The sequence below is a fragment of the Nanorana parkeri genome, unplaced genomic scaffold (genome assembly GCF_000935625.1).
Source record: "Nanorana parkeri isolate BGI_ZX_2015 unplaced genomic scaffold, ASM93562v1 scaffold870, whole genome shotgun sequence".
NCBI classification, from domain to species: Eukaryota; Metazoa; Chordata; class Amphibia; order Anura; family Dicroglossidae; genus Nanorana; species Nanorana parkeri.
In genome coordinates this window covers 466,342-476,008 of record NW_017307138.1, presented here as the reverse complement: position 1 = coordinate 476,008, position 9,667 = coordinate 466,342, and the positions used below count along the sequence as shown (strand labels likewise).

The 9,667-nt window shown below is 44.8% G+C and overlaps 1 protein-coding gene across 1 annotated transcript in view; it reads left to right on the top strand.

Moving 5' to 3' along the window:
• Positions 1-355: 355 nt before the first annotated feature.
• LOC108794584 (60S acidic ribosomal protein P2-like) overlaps positions 356-9,667 on the top strand; it is an 11,999-nt gene continuing 2,687 nt past the window's right edge. The window contains exons 1-3 of the mRNA XM_018565657.1: positions 356-453; positions 2,110-2,233; positions 5,499-5,547. Of these exons, the coding sequence (XP_018421159.1) occupies positions 2,111-2,233; positions 5,499-5,547 (172 nt within the window). The 5' untranslated portion in view covers positions 356-453; position 2,110. The remainder of the gene's footprint in view (positions 454-2,109; positions 2,234-5,498; positions 5,548-9,667) is intronic.

Genomic DNA, 9,667 nt, shown 5'->3' with positions numbered 1-9,667 from the left:
CGCTGGCCTGAACAGAGCCCAGAAATGCCATAGGGATACATTGGGATGATTTTTTTGGTCCAGGAACAAACTGTTCTGGTCTGGACATGGTGTGAACTAGGCCTTAAACTCTATGTTGTTGTATAGCCTTGCCTTTCACTTTATATAGAACTTTCTCACAGAGGTCTATACAGCAGACCAAACACAGGGAAAACAGAGGAGAAATGAGGGACAGCACGAAGCTATGCTTCACTGCCTTCATGACTGGCGAACCCTCACACGTCAGTGTCTGTGAAGTAAGTCTGGGAGCAGCAAGATGGCGCTGTGATTCCATTTCCGAGCCAAAGGCCAAGCGGATGTTCCTGTGTATAATCCCTCCCCGGGAGGCCTCCTCCCTCTTTCCCCGGCCCTCCATAGAGGAAGCACGCGTTCTCCTGACTCTCTCCGCTCCGGAGCTCTACAACTCTCTGTAAAGTAAGTTGGCGGAGGGTCTCCCGGCGGATGGATACCGGGCGGATGTACTAGGCGCGCAAAAGCCCGCCAGAAGTAGGCAGCTGTGAGGGAGCGGAGTACACGTAGCTGTGTGTGTGAGGCAGCTCGCTGTACCGGCATGTGCTGTGTATGTGTGAGAAGTAATAATAATTCCCCCTGAGCTGTAGAACGAAGACGATGCTCCTCACGGAGTGTTCAGGACTAGAGGTCAATTGTCAACTAGTTTAGTCCCCCACCATTCACCTCAATACTACACTGATGACCATACTAGTCTCACATGGCGGATGAACTTCACCCTCCCCCATGTATTCCAGCACGGTACAATTGGTACAGGTCACATTTAAAAAAATATAAATGCTCCTTTTGATTTCCATATCTACAAGCTGTGTGCATCCTGTCCTGAAATACTCCTCGGTAGGTGTTGCGTAAACGTCAGGATGCACAGAACTATGGGAGCGCACCTCCAGCAAGAGCTCTGGTTCCTTCATACACTACATGCAGCGCTTTGGGGGATGTCGCCTCTCTTTGGGGTGCATTCACGCCAAAATCAGAAGGTACTTGCAAGTCAGCAGAGGGTCAGTTGACTTGCGATTGTATCTGATTTCCTGTTTGATCCGTTGTTGGGTTGTGTTTTTTTTGCAAGCTCTATCTGAAGTAATGTGTTCCCAGTGGACATATTTCACTGTGATGGTTTGCAATACGTTAGCACATGTTTTTGTTGCCTTTTTAATTTTTTTTAAAACGCAATGTATGGCAACGGAACACTATAAAGTGACTGGCCCCCATTCACACCCATTCAATTTTTACTGCCCTTGCATTACCAGCCGCATGGTAACGCACTAGATCCAGTGTGGAAGGGGCCTTAGAGTTTTTAAGGGGCCTATATGTTTGAAATGCACAAGGAGCACTTTTGTGTAACATCTGATCAATGCTGTGTAATGTGCTGGAGATGCCGGAATGCATGGAGGATGTTATTGGAAATGGGGCTAAATATAAGCTAACCCAGAAGGAACGTCACTCTTCTCAGGGTAACTACATTTTATCTCTTTAATACCTAGCCCTGTATGGAGAAGAAAAAAAACATGCGTACTGGTCTATTGAGTCCAGTATTGTCTTCCTTGCAGTTGAAGTTCTCATTGCACTGCCCAGTGCCACCATCTTTAAACTCGTGTTCAATGAGATCCCACAGTGCGGGTCTGTACAAGATTTCACGTTTGTGCAGACATACCACAGGTCTCCGGGATGGTATAAGTGAGGTCACATGCTGAAACATTGGAGGGAATTTATTAAGACTGGAGCAGCCAAAAATCGGGCGCAATTCCTCCTGGGAACCAATTAGCTTCTCTCTTCAGTTTGTACATTTAAGCTTTAAAAATTAAAGATAGAAGCGGATTGGTTGCTGATTGGACAACTGCTCCAGATTCCAGAATCTGTCTGCTCCACTTTTGATATATTCTACCCTCATCGTCTCCTGGGATGTGAGATGGGTGACCTAGGAGGCTGCGGGTGGTCGAGGGGCTTTCAGCTTTAATATGGACCAAAATTTGGCCAAGTGATTAAAAGTTTCGATCCGAATAGAAACAGACTTGTCCTCTAAGACTTCTTAATAGGTAATAGAACTTCTTCTCTCCCACACAGGATGCGTTACGTAGCCTCCTATCTTTTGGCTGTGCTCGGCGGTAATGACAGCCCTTCAATCGCTGACCTGAAGAAGATTCTAGACAGCGTTGGCATTGAGCTGGACAAGGAGCGTGCCGAGAAGGTAAACCCCTTGGATCTCATCCAATCTAAATAAAGGAAACTCCCCGTTATCTGGCATCCACAGGGATTGGTAGATTCCGAATAAATGTTTCTGGTTGCTTGAGAGTTATTAAAAATGGGTCTAATGCCGTACCCCATATTATACCATAACATAAACTCTGTATTGACTTCATATTAGTATTGAAATGCAGAAATCAAAAGCAAATGAAGACAAATAGACACCCGATCCCTTCCAGGATAATACATACCGCAGATCAGCAGAACAATAAGTACACGGGACTTTTTGTTTTCTGGTTAGATGAGAGTTCTGGTTAGTTGAATACCGGATAACAGAGTTTACTGTACTTTTGAATTCAGTGGAAAAACAATACAAGGCTCTTGAAAGGCAGAAAAAGAAGAAAAAAATGTCTGTAAATATTAAATCACCTGAGCTGTTTCTAAAGTGCAAAAAGCTTTCAAAGCCGTGATTGTCATCTTATTTGATAAGGGGGCCTGAAGTGCGGCCCCTGACATCACCAGAGGGGCCACACATGCTATTCAGTGAATGTAATGGTACTTGAAGTCAGATATACTGATCACACAAGAGGGGCTGGTCAGGCTGCATACATCCTATGTGGTGGTGTTGAGGTGGTTCGTTGACAGTCATAGCCTGGAGACGCATTACATGAGACTGCTAGAGACCACAGTTATTACAGCAATTAGGAAACATGGAGCAGCTCTACCTTCTTGTCTCCAGTCATAGCCTGAGTCGCATTACATGAGACTGCTAGAGACCACAGTTATTGCAGCAATTAGGAAACATGGAGCAGCTCTACCTTCTGGTCTCCAATCCCGCTGCTCGAACCTCAGTGCTTGGTAAAGCTTCCGCCAGAGACTTCACTAAGCAACCAGTACTTCCCCTCATGTACTTGACGATACCAATTACCGATACTTTTTCTTAAAGGGAAAGGTGACTTTAAATGATCCATAGTACAACTACATGTTCTGTACTATGGATCATGATTTAACCTATTCATGTTAGCAGCGGAGAATTGTAAATCTATTGCTGGAGAGAGCAGCGACGAGTCAGCGCTGGTCCGGTGGGAGGAGCTCCAGGTGAGGTTGTAATTTAGCTGGTTGTAAGTAAGAAAAAGAAAAAAAACATAGCGCAAGTACTTGTCAAAATGCCCTGTATCGGGCACGATTCAACCCTTAGTTGTAGCACAGTCATTATAGTACCTTTTAGGCCCGGTTCCCACCTGGACGTTTTTCCGCGCTTTCGTACTCGCGGAAAAACGCTCAAACAGGGAAATGCCATTATTTTCAATGTGCATGGTTCCCATCTGGGCGTTTTTTTCCCCGAGTCCGAACGCACAGGAAACCGCCCTACGCCCAAAGAAGTACATGTACTTCTTTGGGGCGTTTTGGTTGGGCGCTTCCATTGGGAAACCGCCAACTAGCCCTCGGAAACGCGCGTTTGTTGCACGTTTTTTTACCGCGAATCGTAGTAACTCGCGGCGCGACAAACGCGCATATTCAATCCGCCTGGGTGTGAACCCAAGGTTACAAGTCAGCGCTTCTACACCACCGTTGGGCACAAGAGTATTAACATGTTAAGGGTTTTATTTATAAAATTCCTATACTTGTCCTAACAAGTACAAGATTATAAAGGGACAGATGTCAATCTACTAACTTGGAGGAAGGGGGGGTAGCTTGCCTTGCCGTGTCTGTTCACGAAGATGCATACAGTTTGCTAGTGCACACAAGAGTGGATCTATAGGACCCTGTAAGGGAAAGGAGTCACCCTAAAACAGGATATCAGTGCTCAGGATTCCTGCAGAAATCAGCCGATTCTGCAGGAAACTAAAACTTTTAAACAAGTGTCATCTATTCTAAGTGATTTAATCTGCATTTGAAATGTCTGAGAAACGTTTGTAATATCCCTATAAGAACTACAGCCAGATTCTTGTTGCTACGTCCCCGCTGGAGAGATTTTGCTTCACTTTCTGTCCCAGAACAATGGGAAGTGTCACTGGAAGGGGTGTCTACATTCAGAGATTCCCCCTCGCCTGTCCTGGTGACAGCTGTGCAATCTTGCATCTCCCCCGCTTTTAATTGGCAGAACAGGAAGTAAGAATGAATCTCAACAGGGACCATGTGCAACAATTTGTTTGTTTTTATTGCAGGTGTTTTTATTTCACCGACCATTCAGACAGCGCTTTATATGGCTTATATTCGGGACGGCTTATACTCGAGTATATACGGTACTGAATATTCACATCAGTCCCTGCCCTCAAAGAGCTTACAATCTAAGGCTCCTATCTGACATGTATTCATACAAACACTAGGGGCAATTTAGACAGGAGCCAAGTAAGGTACCAGCATGTCTTTGGCGTGTGGGAGAACACTGAAGTAACTGGAGGAAACCCACGCAAGCGCAGAGAGGGAAACCCACGCAAGCGCAGAGAGGGAAACCCACGCAAGCGCAGAGAGAACATATGAACACCTTGCAGATGGTGTCCCGACCAGGACTTGAAGTGAGCGCTCCAGTGCTGCAAGGCAGAAGGGCTAACCACTAAACCACTGTGCAATAGAAACCAGACCAAGGTCATAAGCCTTCCCAACTTTATTCAGAGCTGAAGGTTTTGACAAGGATGTAATCATCCCTGCTTATTTATGTACAGCTTTTTAACAAAGTTTGTATGAGTCACTGATAACTGTAGTAACTGGTTCTTGTGGAAAACGCCTACAGCAATTTTGACTTTCTGAGAGGTGCACCCAAATGACATTTTCAAAAATAAAAATGTCAGACAAATGTTTTTTTTTTTCCCTCTAACATTTTAAAATAAAGTAAATTTTATTTTTATTAAATGTTTGTGTATTTTACTTTTAGGGGCTTTGGGGAAATATTAGGGGTCTAAACAGATCCCTGATATTTCGCTTCTAAAATAGGAAAAGAGATTGAGGACACAGAGTCCTCAATCTCTCGGTCTCATCCCCTGTTATCAATGAAGAGGAATCCTCTATACTGAGTGTTGCTGTTCATTCATAACTCGTGGTAGCATGTTTATTATAACCACAATCATGAATGAGCAGGAGGTGATGTAGATCACTTCCCATTCATTCATAATTGGACACAGTAAACATACTCAATTGTTTACAAACACTCAGCAATCACATCTTTCATCTAAACAGCAATGCCGTTATTGCCTCTTGCATATCTGTTAAAGATAAATGAAATGAGAGAAAATAGAATAACACCCCTCCCCTTCCTTTTTCCCCTTTAGGTAATCAATGAGCTGAAAGGCAAGAAAATCGATGAGGTGATTGCTCAAGGTAAGTCCTGCTGTGTCTTATGCATAACACTAGTATTGAAACCTTAAAGGGAAATAGAAAGCAGGATGCCTATGTGAGGAGCTGCCATTCTCATTCCCTGGATGAGTCCTAGGGCAGAGACACAGCTTGAAGGAAAGCTAAGGTTTAGCTTCAATGTGCCAATTTAGTATCCAGGCTTGGCGTCAGAGAATGCGCACAACCAGTCTCATTCACACACCTACATGTTAGAAGCAATTTAATGCATTTTGCAGATCATGGCGAGTTGTGTGCTATTCTGCAGCTGTCCTCTTGTGAAGCCATGTGTACAGCACAACCGATTGTCCTTTTGTGTTTTGGGTTCTGATGGGTTCATGTTAGAAGACGACTAAAAAATCCGTGATGTCTTCCCTGCACAACAGGATGATTTTTAACCCCAGAAAATCAGGGTTGGTTTCTGATTGTCCACTTTTGTTCATCGTGCCCATATGCATTGTATGCTCTAAATGCTTCTACATGGAATATTTCAGAGGTCCATCCTAATACCTACTGGTTTTTGTACCTGCTAGGTTTCGCTTGTGGACCAGATTAAATGAGAGGCTTTTTATTTGGGTTTTGTTCATCCTATGAAACCCACAGCAGGGCCTCTGTAGACACGGCTTTATTTGGCAGTTTAATGACTACACAACATAGAATAAAGAGGGAGTCTGCTCTGCTGAATCTTCAACTGCAATCCACTTTGCTGGGCTGAGTGTGGGGGAGGAGATTCCATCTCGTGATGCTGTCCTGGAAGACTAATGGAAATAGAGTTACCGGTAAGTCCTAACTCTGAATTTCTACTGGGTTGTTTTTTTATTGAAGTAGAACTCTGGGTAAATGGTTTATTAACCCTTGGGGGGTAGCTCTACTGCACTGCAAAGGTAAGTGCTCGTGTTGGTCTAAGGAAAAGAACAGTTATACTCGCCTGATTCTTGGAGCTGGGCGGCTGTCATAGTGCTCCTTGAAGCCTGTCTCTCCTCTGCTTCACTGATGGTATGTCTCTCGGCTTCCTCCACTCCAGTACACTGTGTATAGAATGTGAGAGGGGGGGAGAGAGGCTCCATGGACGAGTCTAACAGCAAGCCGGCTCCAAAGATCAGGTGAGTAACTTTATTTTCCTCCCTAGACCAAAACAAGCAGTTAACCCTTGCAGTTAACCCTGATTAATAAAATCCCTGGAGTTATTTTTTTTGTTTTTAAAGTTAGCAAGCCAATTGTAATTTCCCTTTTTAGAATTGCTGACTGGTAGAATTTCCTGCCCTGTCAGTCATTGACTTAATTAGGGTAACAGAACACATCCTTATCGCATTGGAATGACGTAGGACTGGGTGCAGTAGAACTGTTGGTGGGGTTTTAGGAAAGCGGCATTGAGTTGTTACAGCTCGAGTTGTTAAGAAACCAGCGGAGCAATTGGTTTATTAGCAAAAGTGAAGCATCAGTTTTAGGTTTATTGCCCTATAATCGTAGCGGGCAGTCTGATGTGCGCAGGTATTTATGCCGGCTTAATGTGATGCGGCCCAGGTTAACGTTCCCTGTGTTGGACAAAATGTATCTTCCTGAGGAGCATATATGGGTGTAATCTGGGTGGTATGGTTTTCTGCGGCGATGTACTCAAAAACAAAATGGGCCTGGTTATCGTGAAAAATATTTTCTAGTATTGTACAATGCACCACATTTCCCCTGGGGTCTGAACATTAAGAATCTTAGAAAACAAGTCACTTGCCAAACAAAATGAAATGTGCATGCACCATGTAAGCTAAAGGATTCATCCCGGGACACAGGTGCCGGGGACTGGTGGAAAGGTTATGTCCTGAAGTGCTCATGTCAGTTGGCTTCAAACTGGACAGCTTAGTGTATTACTGTCTTCAAATATTCTGCTGCAAGAACACTATAGTTGGGTGTTGTGCGTTTATTATAATGCAGTGGTGGAGGTACTCATTTGGTTGACTTAAAATAGGCAGTACATATATTTTCATGTATATTCTGGCATTTTATATCCATATTAATTAGACATTATCAACGTTTTTAGACCAAACAAATCAGCCAATGCATAGCTAGCACTGTTTTGGAAGGTTACTTGTACAGACTGTATGGCATAAAAGACTTGCTGCCTCCTTATTGTGGGATTGTTAAGAGAACTATGGGGTAAGGGTTTTTCCCCATAGTTCTCAGTGTTACGGGAGGACATATACTAGCGTCCTCCCGTGACCCAAAGTTCAGTATATCGCGAGCTACAGCTCGTGGTATACTGAGACTGCCGCAACTGGGACGGATCCCGACATTACTGTCGATCCACCCTGCTGTGTGAGTGACAGCTGGCTCTGCCTATCTAGTGGCAGAGCCAGCTGTACCCGCCCCCTCCCCTGTCCGTTCCGGAATGCACCGATTTATCTATACTAGTGTCTGCCGATACCGAGTATTTGCTCCGATACTGGAACTTCCGGTCCCAGAAGGTTTTCTCTGACCGGCAATGCTGTAGTGGAACATTGAGCCAGCTTCCTGGGCAATCAGTAAGCTGGGCTGCGACTTGTTACCCGCAGATTCCCGATTGGCCGAGAAGCCGGCTCCCCGTGTGAGTGCCGCTGTTGGCTCCCTGATTAAAGGAACAGGTCGAAAAATTATCTGCCAAAGGTATCAGCCAATCAGCTATAAGCTTCATTCTGGTATTCTGGCAGCCACTCAGAATACTGTGAGAACAGCGGGGGATTCCTCAGTTGACGCTCATGGGTGTTGATGGAGGAATCTGTTCTATTTTTCTTTTGTTCGGCCTGCAGGTTGAAGGAAGAAACTAGAACCGTGTGTAAGTTCCAACCCATGTATAAACGGAGTGGTGCTTCATAGAGTAGTGTGAGTGGTCCAAAAATGTCAGCTTATGCTGATTTTCTGGTTTTATTCAAGTCCAATAACTAGCTCCTAATCATTTGTTTACAAATTGACCCACTCTATGTAAGAGGTCCTTAGATGCAGTTCCTTTTTAAATCTGCGCTCTGCCAGCAAAAAAAACCCAGGCAACTTTATGGGGTGTATTTAAAAAAAAATGAATGCGGAGCCATTTGCCCTGCGTGTACGCTTCTGTGCAAATAGAGGCAAAAACGAGCGTTGGTATATTCTCTTTACAGGTTGAATGTAACATCAGGAGAACACTATGTTGTGGCCACTAGATGGAGCTGAGGAGCATATGAAATATTTACTTGTGCATTTACTGATCTGTTTACATTTAGTCTGTGATCATACTGTTTTGTTTTCCACGAGATAAGAGGGATTAAAGGAGAACTATGACATGAGTGATTTCCACTCACCTCCTAGTTCTAAGCCGACCTGTGACAATGAGACTGTCACAGGTCGGCTCAGTAGATCGGGAGGTGAGGGAACACATACCGGGTTCGCTCACCTCTCGATCCTGTCACGGCTCGCTGCCGTGACAGGGGGAGGGGCTGGATTCCCCACTCCGATCGGCCAGCGCTGACTGGAGGAGGGGGCGGGTACAGCTGGCTCTGCCTCTAGATAGGCAGAGCCAGCTGTCACTCACGCAGCTGGGCGGATCCCGTCATCTAAGTCGGGATCCGCTCCAGGTGCGGCGTCTCAGTATACCGCGAGCTGTAGCTCACGGTATACTGAGCTTAGGGTGACGGGAGGACGCTAGTTTGTGTCCTCCCGTTACCCCAAGGAGAACTATGGGGAAAAACACTGACCCCATAGTTCTCCTTTAATGCAGTCTGCTGATTTAGACATTGGCTGTCTTTTGACTTGGTTAAACCCCTATCAATCCCTATTTCTGTGCTGATTGGGGGATACCTATAGACACAGCCAATCGTTCTGCTATCTGGGCACAGTCATTTTATATCTTGTAGAGAGTTTACTTCTGCTTGACTTTCAGCCTCCTTAGAAGTTTTGAGAACAAAAACATAACCTTTCAGTTGACACTTTGATGGCTTTCAATGAGCAGAAGTTTCCAAGAACTCTCTCCGGGGAATCCATGTTCTAGGAGTTTGAAACGCTTCTGGTGTAACCTTTATCTGCAGTTATAAATCAGAGGCAACATTCTAGGCAGTCCGGACACAATTCTATAGAACATGGCCTCTCTTGGATGGGCAATCGTGTCATG